This window comes from Nannospalax galili, unplaced genomic scaffold (assembly GCF_000622305.1).
Source record: "Nannospalax galili isolate Female #2095 unplaced genomic scaffold, S.galili_v1.0 scaffold290, whole genome shotgun sequence".
In the NCBI taxonomy this organism is placed as follows: domain Eukaryota; kingdom Metazoa; phylum Chordata; class Mammalia; order Rodentia; family Spalacidae; genus Nannospalax; species Nannospalax galili.
The window spans coordinates 161,375-177,502 of NW_008331486.1; the positions used below are offsets into that span (position 1 = coordinate 161,375).

Below are 16,128 nucleotides of genomic sequence, written 5' to 3' on the forward strand. Positions count from 1 at the left end.
AGTACAAATGTCTTGGTTAAATTGAGGTAAATAGACCTCAAATGAAAATATCACTCAGGTAAGACTTGGAATTTCATCTGCACTTCAAAAATATGATGGATAAATTTTAATTGAAACTGTATCAGTTGATCAGGTCAGAAAAAAAAGGAAAAGAATTCTTTTCCATAATTGTTCAAGAGCTGAGGGGCAGAGGTCAGGAACATGATCCTTGAGCATCAAAAAAGTTGAAACTTTCAGCCCAACATATAAAGTAGATGGCTTCAAAGTTAAACAAATAGGATTATTTTCAAATCTCAGGAGTCATTGAAAAACTTCCCCCTACTTGTCTGTCTACAGCTGTAATGAGGATGACTCTTATGAGTTCAGTGGGACAGTGCTGTGAATATGACATGTATCTATGTCCTGGTTATAACTGCCTCCAGGAAATAATGCTGGAGAGCCCAGAAGTGAATGAGTTAACAATAGACAGCATACTATTGGGCACAAGTACAGGAAAGACAGAAGGACTGGGTAGGAAATTCAGCACCTATCATTCAGGTACAGGAGTACGGTGAGGAATGTGAAGGCAAAGCCACCCCAGATGAACTTTCTAGAATGCCACTGGCCATGAACACAGGAGTGGAAAGGCAAGACCATCATTTCCTGATAGATCATCAAAGCGCTTTCCATTTAATGATGCTCAGCTTTTGTGATCATTAACCAACTTTTTCATAAGGGTTTATTGATATTCAGAAGAATGGTGTCGCCTGAGTTCCCTCTGGGTTTCTTGTGCTATCGAGCAAACCATATAACTTATCTTTATGTGCATTTATTAACTTACAAAGGAATGAGTACCCAGTGCCCAGCCCCATGCCACACTGTGGCTCAGAGCCCGCTGTATCAGACCATGCCATGCCCATAGTCACCACTAGCATTCGCTCATGCTTCAGGAGCCAGGTCCATAAGTATCAAGCCATTCTGTCCTTGAGCTGCTGCATGACTGTGTGTTCTCCAAGCCATGTGCTACCTGTGGCTTGCAGCTTCCATTTCCAGATGGCTCCCAGAAGCCCCTCAGTAGTCCACACTCCATGGCAGGCCCCACCCCTTGAAGGAACTAGCCAATTGGAAGACACTCCACCCCTTTCCTCTGCTCTTACAATCTTCCCTGTCCATTTTCCACTAATGTTGGGACTCAGGTTTGCTTTGCTTAGCGGGGGACCTACTGGCTTCGGGGCAGAGGGTCTGATCGGCGACAGAGTCATACAGTCTTCCCAACAGGCCAATTGTCTTTTCAACAAGCTGATTTATTTTAAAATTCAGATGGTTTTTATACATCCCAAGGTGCTAGCAGTCATGTGGGATATGGCAGTCACATACAAAGATTTAGGGTACAAAGAAACAAGACCTTTAGTCTGTTAGTTGGCACCAGAAGGATTCTTAAACTTTTACTCAAGGTTATCAATGCCCATCCAGTAATTTATTGGCCACAATGTTTTCTTTCTTAGAGCTAAAAGCATGGTGAACTTTTAGCTCAGGAGTAAACCTTTAACCAGGCCTAATCGCTTAGCCAGGGATAGCTGAGTTATTTGTTCAGGACAAGGAGATGAGCTAAGGGTTGTTGACCAAGACGCTTTCCCACAGAACAGAGAGCCTGCACTTTGATGATCAGGCTGCTTCCCCCCTCCAGTCTAGCAGTGTTCTGCAAGACAGGGAATATCAGAGCCATTGTTTTCAGTGCCCCTCCCTTTAGCAGAGAATGAAGCCTGGACCTATAAGTTTTAGGCTCACCTCAACCTAGGGCCTGGCATCCTGGTTTCCTACATACTAAGGTTCCTGAGCCTTGGCGGGGGTGACAGATGTAGGGCGATCACTCTTGTATCATGGCTAGATTGTGGCTTCTTGGGCCTCCCCATTAGTTGTCTTTAGGCCATGGACACTGATCTATCTCAGTGGTGTTCTTCTACTCTAAGGACAAATGGAAGAAAATAGAAACATTTAAACAAACACGAATGTAAATATAAATGCCTATAAGATATCCCAGTAGGTGTACTATATTCATTAAACAGTATATTCACGATGGCTTCTCCACTAGGGCCTGTAGCCTTTCTCAACACAATGTGTTGGCCTGGTCTACAGCACCAGGTATGTGTTCCACCCCTAGGAGTTGGCCTTATCCAATTAGAAATTTGTCGGTTGTACATATGTTGGTCAAGCCATCATTGCACTTGCAGGTATTGCTTGGCATGTCCATAGTGTGCAGCATGCGGAGTCCATTGCTGAGTAGAATTATAGGGGATCCTTTCTTTGCCAACCATCTGCATAGCACCTTCTGGCAATATGAATGTCATCCATCCAGTGTCATGGAGTTTTTTGCCTTAGTTCCATCTCTTCTTCTTCTCCCGTGATCACAAAATGCAGTGTCTTCAGCAACATGGCCTTACTGACTTTTCTATTATACAACCAACATTAATGGCAATAGCCTTGGTGAACTGGGGGACCTCTAGGATCTCTCTCTAACCAACAGCTCATGGGGGGGCAACCCACCCTGGCACTGTACATTTTCTTAACATTTGTATAGTTTGGGAGTCTCAGTCCTCATCTTACCCAATCTACATAAAACTCCCAAGAATCTTACAGCTATAGCTGGCCTTTGCTTCTTCAGATGTCTTTCAAATGGGTTTCACATCTGTCAAACACTCTAAGGAACGTTAACATTATAGATTAAATCAATCATAGACAGGGTCTCACATAGCATGGAAAAGTTTTGTCCACTTGTATTAACTGTTTTCTCCATTGATCCTTGTTAGGTACCATAGCATGGGTATGAGGCATTAATTTGGTTAGGTCTTTACCATTTTTAGTTATCCCTTTGGATTCTTTTATTCTTGATACACTTATAGGTGTTGGCCCCAGTTGTCTGACCCTGCACTGGGCTAAGGAGGCAAGGCCTTCTCCTGTCCCCACTGCACCTGTTGGTTCCCTGAGTCAGACAGGCTCTGGGTCTGCCTCCTGACTATAGCCACATCTGTAATCCTCCCATTGACCACACCAGGTTGCTGGGGGAGAACTTGGTGGAAAAACCTGCTTCCACCCCTAGTATAGCCTTTATCAGAAGAGAAATGCATCTTATTTAATCTTTGGGGAATTCTCAACCCCCGCCCCTTGTACAGTTGTTGTCCTTCAAATGTCCTTTGTAAACTGTTCTTCTAGTTTTAAAACCTTCCAGAAATGCCTTAGTACCAAATTTGATTTTCTATCAGTTTTTTCTCTGGGGATTTGGGCTTTACATAAGTCTTGCCAAATTTGTCTTTGAGTAATCCAAGTGGACCATTTTTTTCTGTTTGGTCTTTTTTATATCTCTTATAAGATGTTCTGTTGTTTTACAGATATGTTTTACATGCTGGTCAGAATCATTTAGATTTGGCAAAGCCTCTCTCACATTACACAGATTCTGTCCCATCAAAGGGTTTAGTAAAACCATTAAAGCCCCATACCATTCTTGAGGTCCCAGTTGAATTAAGCTTTCTTTCATATCTCTGGTGAACATAGTCTTATCTGTCCCAGAGAACTGGACATCATATATTGCTTTTCTCATACACTGTTCTCTCAGTAATGCCTGCCCCTCCTTTATAGTCCTCCAGCCCCTGATAATCATGTTAGTCTCCCTTTGTGACAATCATGTATCTTTAATGCCTTCAATCAGCCATCCCATTAAGAACTGCTCCCCCCTGCATTGGCCTAGGTTGAAATGCCTATTTTTCAAGGAAGGATGAGCGGTTATATAACTCAGCTGTGAAGTTTCTGAAGGACTTAGACTGACGTCATTTGCTCCCATGTCCCATACTCTCACAAGCCACGTGGCCAGGGGCTCTCTGCTTGCTTGCTTGTTTTTCTTAGTTTTAACAGTTCTAGAATAGAATATTTCCTGGCTACAGCACAGCTAGCCTTTTTTTCCTTTTTACTGTTATATGTCTTTTCCTCGAATCCTTGGACCTTACACAAGTCAAAGTGTCCCGCCTTTTTTCTCTCTCCAGCTCTGCACCTGGGTCTGCCAGGGCAGCCTTTCAGCTTTCCCTGCCTGGGGCACATCTTTTATGATGTAAAGTGGCTGTTCATTCTCTCTCTGTCTCTCTCTCTCTCTCCCTCTCTCAGTGCTCCATTTGAGTCTATAGCAGGTAAAAGATTTTCTAGCCTTTGGGTAACCTTTAACAAATCTTCACATACCCACAACATATCCCCACATTTACAACATAACTGTGGCACACGCTTCTGCGTGGCTGGCCTCTTTTTAGTAACCCATTGTAACAACCACATCAGCACCACCATCAGCGCTTTTCCAAAACTCATTCTCTGTTTCATAATATCCTGCCAGGCTACACCAATTTTGTCACTCAAGTTCCCTCTGGGTCTCTCACGCTATCAAGCAAACCATATAACATAACTTTATGTGCATTTATTAACTTACAAAGGAATGCGTACCCAGTGCCTAACCCCGTGCCACACTCAGAGCCCACCATATCAGACTGTTCCATGCCCATAGTCACTGCTAGCATTGTCTCATGCCTTCGGAGCCAGCAATCTAGCCCAGGTCCATAAGTGTCAGGCCATTCTGTCCTTGAGCTGCTGCATGGCTGTGCATTCCGCACGCCATGCATTACCCACAGCTCGCAGGTTCCATTTCCAGATGGCTCCCTGCAGGCCCTCAGTAGTCCATGTTCCGTGGCAGGCCCTGCCCCTTGGAGGAACTAGCCAATTGGGAGACAAATGGGTAAGTCCTTTTTATCATAAGGACATACCTCACATTAGTGGATTGGGAAATAATGTAGCTATTATAGAAGTGGAAGAAGTAAATACTTTTAAAAGAGTAATCTAATCTACCACAACTAACGCCTGCAATATTGACTACATATGACTCAAGGGAATGAATAAAATTTCATGATGCTGTTCTTCCAAAATTTGCTTAGCTCAGGGGCACAGTGCTTGCCTCATGTGAGAAAACACCACAACATGATTCTGTAACACTGAAAAAAATTAAAGCATAATGTAAATTTTGCTTAGTTGAGGAATTTCCTCTTCTACTGAATAAACATATATTACACAACCCCATAAACTCTCTTAGGACTCTTAGATCTTAGAAATGGTAAATATTAATTTTCAACACAGTCTCAAGTCTAGAAATTTTATTCCCTCTCATTGGATCCAGCTGAAAGTAAGAATTGGAGGTAGAGAAGGAGATAACAATAACAATTACCTCTGATTCACTTGCTTTTCTAAAGTTTGATTAGTTATGGCAATCTCCTTAGATGGAACAGAGAGAGAAAAAGAAAGGGTGGTATGTGTAGAACGTGCTTCCTTAATGTCTACTGTGTTAAAGCAATTCCAAATTCTCTTGGGCTGGATGTTGGTTAAGCTGAGTTAATTCAAGTGGGCAGTGTAACTGGTAGAGCAGTTGTCAGCATTCAAAGCCCTAAATTCAATCCCAAGTTCCATTAAAAAAAACACAAATAAACAATAACAAGTGATTCAGTCTCCTGCAGTACTTCGAGGTCGGAGATGTTTGTCTTCTAGAATGCCTTCTCACACCTTCTGTGACATGTTCAAAGCATGTTTTCTTCCTGTGGACGACTCCCTCATAAGCTGACCTCACAATGCTGTATTCCATGTAGTGATCTTATTCTTTCTGTTGCAATATCTTTGGGTTTCTGAAGGTCTTTGTTGAGAAGAACTGAATGGTCTCTGTCCATTCTTGGTTATAACTTACATGTGCTGTGTGTGAAGCATGTTTTACAATTTTATTGCCTACAGTGTGAAGAAGTGAATCTAACACATGAATATGCCATAATATCATCTGCCATCCCTCTCACCATCTTTTCTTTGCTATTGCTCACAAACAGGGGTCACACATCAAACTATTTAGAAGTTTATCTTGAAGTTTCTCTCATTAAGCTTAAAGTAAAGATGAAAGAACCTATTTCCCTGCTGGGAGGTGTTTGGGTTCACAGCACAATTTTTTCCAAGAGAAATATATTTGCGAGACCATTTCTTATCTTCAACACTTAAACATTTATTTGTAGGTGGTGTTTCATTATGTAGTTCTCACTGGCTTGAAGGTTTCTGTATAAACCATGCTGGCCTCAAACTCAGAGAGCTGCCTTCCTCTGCCTCCCAAGTCTCAGATTAAAGGTGTGCATCACCATGCCCAGCTAACACCTAAGTATTTTTACAAGTACATTATATTGAGAAAATTTTGGTGCCTTGATTGAAAAGTGCAGTTTAATATCCTGACTCATGATGCTCCCCTTTCCTGGTCATCAACATAGGAGAGAAATTAATGTGTCTGGATAATTCTTAAGACTCAAGCAAAACAAAATGTCTCTGATTAATCTTTTGTACCTTCTGCAATGTTTAGTTAATTATTCCTCTGTGGACTATACAGCATTCTGTATAAACTATTATAATAGTACTGCTCTATAGGTGAGCATGCGCTGGGCTCTCAGGGTCCCAGCGCGCACTCCTGGGCAGTGAAAGTTCCTCTGCTACTGAGGTCTACTCAGTCGATCCCATCCCTATTTCACCCGTATACCTTCCTCAGGATGTGAGGTCCACTGGCCACTTGGACCACACTGGAAGCGTATGAGGGACGGCGAAAGCCAGGGTGTCCTCGAGTCGGCGACGGAGGAATAGCGCCCCCCGGGGAGACTGGATCACAGGATTTAGTGTTACAGCTCAAGACAAGTGACTCAGCTCAGATCTCAGTGATTCAGCTCCAGCTCCAACTTTACTGGGGTAAAACTAGGACTATTTATAATGTAGAGACAGCAGAAGAAGCCTTAGCTGATAGGTACTTTAAGGATGCCTCATTTACATAGGGCGGTGGGCTTCTATCAGGCTATCAGACAACGCCTGATTAAAAACCTGGTAGCTCCTGTGCTGGAGGGCATGTATTTGTGGCGAGCACTTTAAAAGAAGAGTCAGGGAGGATGCCAGGAAGGCACTCTGCTATGAAAAGGAATCTGCAGCACATGGTTTCCGAGCTTGTGAGCTATCCGGACATGAAGAGACTTCTACTTTGCATAACAGAGGACCCCAACACTGCTCCAGTGAATTTCTCTGCAATTAGACAGCTAAAATTCAAGCCTTCCTTTTACTGTATGAGAATGGTATGTTCTTTAATTCTCTGAACTTAAGTTTTCTCACTGAAAGTTATCAGGATAAAATTAGATGGTTTATTATATACTAAATTCTTACACAGGAATCCAAGATAACTAAGGTAAGATTTATTTTGTCACTTAATATTTCCATGTGCTTATGAGAAAGTAAGTGTTGGCTGAATTCTTGAGGGACAAGAAAGCTATGTGATAATTACCATGAAAGTAAAGCAGACATTTGTATGTTCCATTGGAAAGACATAGACATTTTGAAGGTTCTTAGATATCTGAGAGACTGGTATAAACGGTAACTATATCTTCATAAAAAAATGTTTCCAGAAATGGAGGTAGAAAGTTCCAACACATTTTATGATAAATTTAAATTTTAAGGAAAAGTAGTCATGACAACTCCTATTTAATGACACCTGATAAAATATTTTCCAAACACAATACCCACTAGAACAAATGTGAAGTCATAAAACATTTTGTTTTGATATTCCTTCTCACGGGTGCAGAAATAATGTCAGAAAAGCATTTTGGGGAAGGCTGTGGAAGAAAGACCATTGCCGTGTAGTTTCAATGAGTTGTATTTATATCATTGAGGAAGCACAATCATACAGATGAAAATCATACATAGAGAGAGAATCATCAGAAGAAAAATATCAGTTGGAAAAATCTGTCTTCTTACTCCAAAGTTTTCTAAAAGCCCCTTTCATGTCTTTATTTCTTAGACTGTATATGAAAGGGTTCAACAAGGGAGTGACCACTGTGTACATCACTGAAGCGATCACATTATTTGCTTTGGTGTTTCTGGATGGGGGAAGAAAATAGAGACCAATAATCGCTCCATAATAGAGAGCCACCACTGAGAGGTGGGATCCACAAGTGGACAAGGCTTTGCAGATGCCCTTGGTAGAGGGAACTCGGAGGATGGTGAACCCAATATGACCATAAGAAACCAGGATGCATAGAAACGGGAGCATAATTGCTGCCAGCCCCGCTGTGAAGATTACCAGTTGGTTGAGGGATGTGTCTGAGCATGACAATTTGAGCAGGGCACCAAGGTCACAGAAGAAGTGGGGGATAATGTGGTCAGCACAGAAGGAAAGCTGGGCCAGGAGGAGGGTGTGCAGAAGAGCACAAGCACAAGCTGTGACCCAGGACACAACTACCAGCATAACACAAAGTCTCTGACTCATGATGGTGGTATAATGTAGAGGGTGACAGATGGCCACATACCTGTCATAGGCCATTGACGTGATAAGGAAACTGTCCAAGTCAGCAAAGACTATGAAAAAGTACGTCTGTGAAACACATTCCTCATAGGCAATGGATGTGTGCTGGCCCTGCATACCTGTTAGCATCTTTGGAACAGTGACAGATGAAAAGCATATGTCTGTGAAGGCCAAGTGGCTGAGGAAGAAGTACATGGGGGTGTGGAGGCGAGAGTCCAGCCTGATGAGCAGGATGATGAGCAGGTTCCCCAGCACCGTGGTCAGATACATGGCCAGGAACAGGGTGAAGAAGATGCCCTGCTGCTCTGGCCTGATGGGAAGCCCCAGGAGGATGAACTCTGACACACTGCTCTTGTTCTCAGGTCTCATACTTGTGCATCATCTGGGAGTAAAACTGAAAGGAATAAGAAGTGATGATTGGGCATGATGGCTCATGCCATCTATCTCAGCACTCCAGAGGAAGAGGCAGGTGGCTCTGCAAGATGGAAGATAGCTAGACCTACATAGCTAGTTCTTTCTTTGTCAGTCAGATCCAGTTCTGTAAATGGTAATAAATACAGTTAATATTTACTAAATGTTTTCCTTATACATTATTCTAACAGTGTATGTGTACTAGCCCATTCAATAGTTGTAAGTAGATGACCTAGCTAGGTGATGTTATCATTTCAGCTCTTAGTTGGGATGGCTGAAGAAAATAGTCTTAGAGTCACAGAGGTAAGAGAAAAGGTATATGGACTCAAGTGTTTTGACGCCAGGTTTGTTCTCCAGAAGCAAAACAATGATCTGATATCTGAAATCTCACTGCTCTTCATTTCTTTACTTGCAACAACTTGTTCAATTCTGTAAGCCCCATTTCCCTATACTTACAATGATTATTTCTACTTTGTTCACTGGTTGCAAATCCAGGATCTAGCATAGATAATTAACACATGTACAGTATCAATTGATTAATAAAACAAGTTACATTCAAGTAAACTCATGTGCCAGTTTTTATAAAATGCTTATATCACACCCAGCTCAGGAACTAGGCTTGACCAACTCCCTAAATGTGGGTCCCAAATTTTAAAGGACTACAAACCAAAATACAAAAGTAATCTTTAAAAGAAATTCTAATACCAATCGACATGCCGGGATTTATTTGCTAGCACATACCAATATAAATTTTTTAAAGAAATAAACCTTTCACTACAATGTATCAAAGCACATCTTAAAGCTAAACAGTTATTACAAGAAATAATGTAATTTACAAAGATGAACCAATAAAACAGAGGAGAAGAGAACCTCAGCACAGACTCAGCTTATAATAAAAATATTACAATTGACAGCCATGGCATTATAGGTCATTGTGTAAAGAAAGGGTGGACTCTTCAGTGAATGGTTCTGAGGCAGCTGTCTATGCACACTGAATGACATAACAGCATATTTCTAACATACTACATGTAAAAATCCCACAAAAATTAAATAGAAGAAGCAAAATTTCAGGGGTCCAGGGGCCCAGAGGCCCCATCATTAGTTTCTCAACTGGACTCAAAACCAACTATTTAGCAACAGTTCTGGTTTTCCCTTTGCTACAACTGAATGAAAGAGTAGAATTATGAGTTGACTCATTCTAGTAGGTGACAATTCATGTTAATCACTACAACAAAGTCGCCAACTGGCTCCGTAGGACATTTAAAAGTAGAATGAGAGTATTTGTGAACAGTTTTTCAACTGGTCTCCCAGAAACATATGAGTGACAGTATGTTACTTAGTCCTAAAGGCTAAAGAGTTTCTGCCCAGATTCTTATATCTTGGACCCAAATCTGACTCCAGAACTTCAATTAATTGTGAAAATGGCTAATGGAGCATTATCTCTAAGTTTCTTTTCAATTATTGCGCTTATCCGAGTCAGTTTTCTACCTCAAGGAAACATGCAAAACATCAACTGTGTAGTCCAATCATTGAGACTTCCATATCCCCACCCCAAACACCATCTGCAACAGGATGCTGATATGCAAAATTCTTTCAGCAAGAGAAAAAGCCATTCACGATTCAAGTACAGATTGCATATAAAGGAGACCATCCTGGGAGAGAGATGAATGTATGAACAACTTTGTTATTGAAAGGGGGTGGTTGAAAGTGGTGCATTTTGGTGAGCCAGGTTGGGACCGCAAAACAAAGGAAACGACTTTCTCCAAGTAACCAAGGGAGACAAAAGGGTTACAGGCAGAATGAAAGTAGAGGCTACAGACAGAACAAATTTACTATGTCTCCCATTTGGCTGAGGGAATAGCTAAAGAGCTGAGCTCTAGAAATAGTTGCATTGATAATAAGATATAACAAACACTTAATATACACCAAGTTCTTTAAAGCATTGCTTACTTATTCCATAAACCTTTCAACAAGCATTCTGCTCCTCTTTTTAGAGAGAACACTGGGACTTTGTGACGAGACTTGCCCGGTGTTATAATACTGGCATGTAGGAGTCTGTGAACTGATCCCAGGACTATCTGTCTTCAAAGACTCTATTACTCCCAGTGCATTGAAAGACCTCAGTAAATATAATGTCACATAAAACAACACTTGCTGCCTGATGGCACCCAAGAATTTTAACAAGTATCAGAGAGTTTAAAGATGAATTTCAGAATATGAGGTGATAATATAAATACTACTAATAATAGAAATTAGGACAACAATCATTCATTAATCACATATTCTCTGATGTATAATATAGACCAGTTTCTGTGACATTTAATTTATATCATAACTTATTGTGATCGCCAAGAAAGCATGATTTTAGCTTAAGCAATTGGAAAATAAGGCTAAGAGAGTATAAGTAATTTGCCTAAACTCATGTATCATAAAAATGGCAAGAGAGCATTTAATCCCAGACTGGTCTGATTACAAACCCATTCTCCTAATCACCATATTGTGTTACTTTTAACACAGCATACTGTGACAGAATAGATACATCTGTACAAGCACTTCTTATTAATAAGGTGGTAGGATTTTTCATTTTCCCTAAGACATTGAGTTAAAGTAATTCCTAAATCTTTAATAAGACCACTGAGGTAAACAGAGAGTCTAAGATGTTCACTACTTCACTTACAAAGACAGGTGACCATGAACAAGGATTCACTGGATCCAGGAAGCAGATAAGATCCTGGTCAATGTTTTTTTATTAATGGACTACCTCGTTTCCATCAATAAGAAAAAGATGAAGACAACTGCATTATATATCAACTGGAAGTAGTATGTAGGTGATAAAAGGCATATACGAAAAGTTGTGATGAAACTTTTTGAAGTATGACACAGGAAATTATAAATAAGCATGTTTTAATTATTTCCAGAAATGCAAACTATTGTTACTTTTTTGATGCTGGGATGCAGGCCAAATGTTCAGCAATAAGTGGAAAGAAAAGGACGACATTTTACTAGACAAAATGTTTAAGCCTCAAAGAATTATTATATTCACCAAGGTTACCTTTGAGATGTTCTAAATATGTATGAATATTACCATGTTACTTGGGTATGGATGCCTTTAATCCAAGTACTTGGGAGGCAGAGGGACATAAAGCTATGAATTTGAGGCCAGAATGGTTTACTTAGCAAGATTCAGATAGGGCTACGTAGTGAGGCCCTTTCTCAAAAAATAAAATTATCATTATAACTGTATTATTCATCTGGGAGGTTTTATAGCTGACCATTGACACCCCCACATGCACAGTTTAACACACACACACACACACACACACACACACACACACACTGGTTTCTCTGGCTGGACCCTACAAACATTGCCATTACCTAGGTCAGTGAGACAAATTCAAATATTGTCATTTCCATGAGTTTTCTTTCCAAAAGATTTAGAGGTGGAGAGAGAAATTATAGCAACCCTGATGTGGGGAAGAGGCACACTCTCTCTTCTCACCAGCTCCATGGCAATAATACAGAGATAGATTCCTCTTTATAAGTTGGGTTGTGAACCCAGGAGACCACTGACACAAGTTTCTGGTAAGAGACAATTAGGGAGCAATCATTGTATCTCTCTTAATATTCCCTTTGGATATGAGCATTTGCCTCATGACAAAGATGAACACTTTGGGGAATAGAAATAAGTATTTAATTGTTAAAATATTCATTTATTTATTTTAAAAATAATAACCATGATATTATTTAACCATCACATCAATTCTAGGGGTAGATAATACTTTTCCAGCTGTACTGAGTTTGAGATTGTTTCAAATGAAAATTACATGGTGAGTTTTCCAGTTAACTTCAAACTGAAAGCCTAGCTCCCTTTTGCCATGAGGTCTTCCTTAGGAATAGGCTCTGTGGCATTTGGGCTTCTTGCATCCAATATTTAATTTGTAGCTAGAAAGAGAGTCGCTACTGGTCCATGGAGGAATAAAAACACTTACCAAGGAACAGAGGCATACTTGAATATACAAAGACTTTGATCAATGATGATATACAATTGTAGTTAGTGTTTACTTAGAGGTCATAAAAATGTACTATACTCATAAGCATTTGTGTCAGAAACCTTCAGAAATGACTTCCATTCAGATTGGAAAAGTAAACAAGAGAGATGGAATCAAGTGGAATCAACAATTTGTTCATGATTCTGTTTATTCATCATTTACTCATCTACCCATTCAGAAAATTGCATAACTATTACATGACAAGAATTTTGTAAGGTGTAGTGACCGAAGATTTGAAGACCACAGTTTCTTTTCCTCAAAGAGATTCTAGTTCATTGAGCATGATAGAAAAATAGTGTAACAACAAAAAAAGAAAGCTATAGTTCTAGAGGACACTATGCAAGCTGCTGAGAGAGTTCAATCAATGCTCCAAGCCCAGCTTCAAAGCCTAATAACCATAATACTTACTGGAACCACAACCTATAGCAGTGCAGTAGGGGGACTTTTGTCTAGGGGTTAATCAATTATATAATTGGACTTAAGGCCATCTCAGTGGAAGAGAACTCAAGAGTGACACTGTGAACATAGCCAAATACAGATGGATGGAGAGGTCATACGTAGATATTAGAGGAAACCCTATCTCTATCATATCTCTAGACAAATGAAATTTCTTACTATATGCTAAATATCAATCCTTATAATTTTAGAGAAGAATACCATATGCCACTCATCAATGAAGATTCTTTTTACAACAGATAGGGACTGTCACAGAGTTCCACAACTGATCACAGACAGAGAATATGTGTCTGAGATATGCCCACCACTAACTGACACATCCACAATGGCTCCTCTACCCCTAAGTCCCATGGGACACAGTGGAATTGGGGGTAGAAAGGATTCTAATGCATCTCTCAACTCTCACCAGTGAAGCTTCTTCATGAAACAGAGTACAATGCACACCAAATATCACAACTGGCCAAAGTGTAGAGAATAAAAGGCTGCAGGATGTGTGTCCCTGGATAGGACTTCTATATTAAACTTCAACCACCCATGGCTCAGGGATCATTGTGGTAGAGGGACTAGACAGATTGTAAGGGTTAGTGCGTGATCATAAGGAAACAGAGACTTCCAGGCCTCTGGGAACTTGTTCATATGAACTTGTAGCAATGGTCACAGCATGCACAAGATCCATACTAACTCAATTAGACAAAAAACAGGAGCATAGAAATGTGGAAATGGGCAGGACACCCCTACCTTGGCCGAGGAACTATTGGTAACTAATTACTGCTGGGTGAAGGAGAGTTGATCTTCTTTAAGGGACTGACACTGTACTCCAGGGGATGAACTCACACTGCGGGACATCTGGGTACAAATGTTTGACCAGAGAGACCTCAATATAAGTAACAGAATGCATGAAATCCAGTGGGAGCATTGTTAGGCTATGAATGGGGGAAGGGAATCTAAATATGACTAAGATGTATTAAATGCACAAAATTTCAATAAAATATACATTGAGAAAAAGAAAAATAAAAACAGTGTAAGCTGAGTGCCATGAAAGCACAGGAAAAAATTTTCAGGCACAAATTAAATGGCTCAGGCAACATAGTTGCAAAAAGTTACAAGCAAGTGGACACCTATGGAAAAAAACAAACAGAATTGGATGTGGACAGCACAGAAGTATAATATTATTTTAGAACAGCAAAAAACAGACAATGGAAAGATATAGAAAAGAAGCATATAACACATTGAGAAACTATGTACGTTAACAGGGAAAGGGGTTCAAAATGAGCTCAGAGATATTAATAAGAATTAATCATGCATATGGACTCAAGAAATTATATTGGCCCCTTAATCTTTGGTTATACTTTCTTTTGGATGTTTAAGGCCATACAGTTGGCCCAGATAAACCAATTTATTTTTACTCTTAAGGTTGTTTGAGGATCTGTTCCTCAGGGGTCACATGGGCTTGGACGAAGTCCCTGGCTCCTTTCTTTTACCAATTCTTTCCTATGTGAAGACAAGTCAAAGGTCCTTCTTGACCATGGTTGGCTTCTCTTGGAAGCACAGAGGAAATGATTCCTCTGTGTTGACCCTCCTCTTTGTAGACTGGATACTGGTTCAAGCCCATCTGGTGGGGTCTCCTTGGCCTCCTTGATCAAGAGGACAGGTGACCCACCACCATTACAGGACATTTTGAGAGATGCTCATAGTCCCCTGGAACTAGTTGACCTAGGAGGGCAAGGAGCAAAAACTGTCTTTTATGTCCCTCTGACCAAATTGTTATAGGCCTCAAAGTATTTCTGTTAAACATCCAAGAAGGTTAGTTCCACCAGTCTGGTACTTTTAATTACTGTGTGTCATGTAGATAAATCTTGGGCAAAGACCGATTGTTCTCAGATAAACCTTACCTAGACATATATTTCTTGATCTGCTATGTACAATTTGTCATTAGGTTGTACAAGTAATATGGTTCCCTCTGGTTTTCAGAACTAGATAGGCATTATTTACCTCTCACATTGTCTCACTCCTCCATCATGATTTTCCCACTTAAGGTGCCCCCATTTCCTCCCTTTCTCCCTTAATAGTACCCTTCTCCTATGGTCCTACCCCTCTTGAGCTCCTTCTTACCCTTCATCCCCTAGGTTCCTTGTATACCCTTCCCTCCCCTTTCCCTTAAACTAACCCAATTTTTATCCATATCTCCCTTATTAAGGCCTGTTTCCTATTGTTCTTCTCTTCCAGGTTCTTTCTTTTCCTTTACCTCCCTGTTTCCTTTCCATTATCTTGGTTCCTGTAGTTATGTCTGGATACATACTCACTTATCAGGGTTTGGCTCTAGGATCCACATATGAGGGAGAACATATGTCGACTTTTTTTTCTGAATCTGTGTTACTTCACTTATTATAACAGTTTCTAGTTCCATCCATTTACCTGCAAATTTCATGATTTCCATATGCATAACTAAAGGCTATACAACAAGCAACAATGCCAGATAGGTGATACCTTCTTTTGAGTTGTTGGCCAGGGTGGCCAAAGGGACTCCCAGATAGTAATCCAGCATAGAACTGGGAAAATGAACAGCAACCCAAATCTTATCTAAAGGAATATTGACAATGGATTGCTGCTAGATGAGGAACAGCTGACCCTCCAAAAACAAAGACCTCTAGATAAGCTGTGTAGATTCACCGGATGGACAAGAAGTGGGGAATGGCTGGAGTGCCAGCAAAACAGCAGTACAGTAGCAGGGACATCAGAGTATAAGGGTTCTAGTGCGGGGAGGGAGGCTATGGGAGGGTGCCACCTGGGAAGTGGGTGTACAGTTGAATAAGATGGTTTGGGATGTTCTGTGTGATATACACACAAAAA

General features: G+C 40.5%; 2 protein-coding genes across 2 annotated transcripts in view; one reads left to right on the forward strand and one right to left on the reverse strand.

Annotated features, from left to right (window-relative positions):
- Positions 1–16,128, forward strand: part of LOC108490277 (olfactory receptor 1J2-like) — a 30,564-nt gene that overhangs the window by 4,402 nt on the left and 10,034 nt on the right. The window lies entirely within an intron of this gene.
- LOC103728129 (olfactory receptor 3-like) lies at positions 7,790–12,145 on the reverse strand. The gene is made up of 2 exons (XM_017796038.2): positions 12,105–12,145; positions 7,790–8,708 (listed from the first exon to the last, which is right to left on the reverse strand). The coding sequence occupies exons 1-2, from the start codon at positions 12,143–12,145 to the stop codon at positions 7,790–7,792; spliced, it is 960 nt and encodes a 319-aa protein (XP_017651527.2).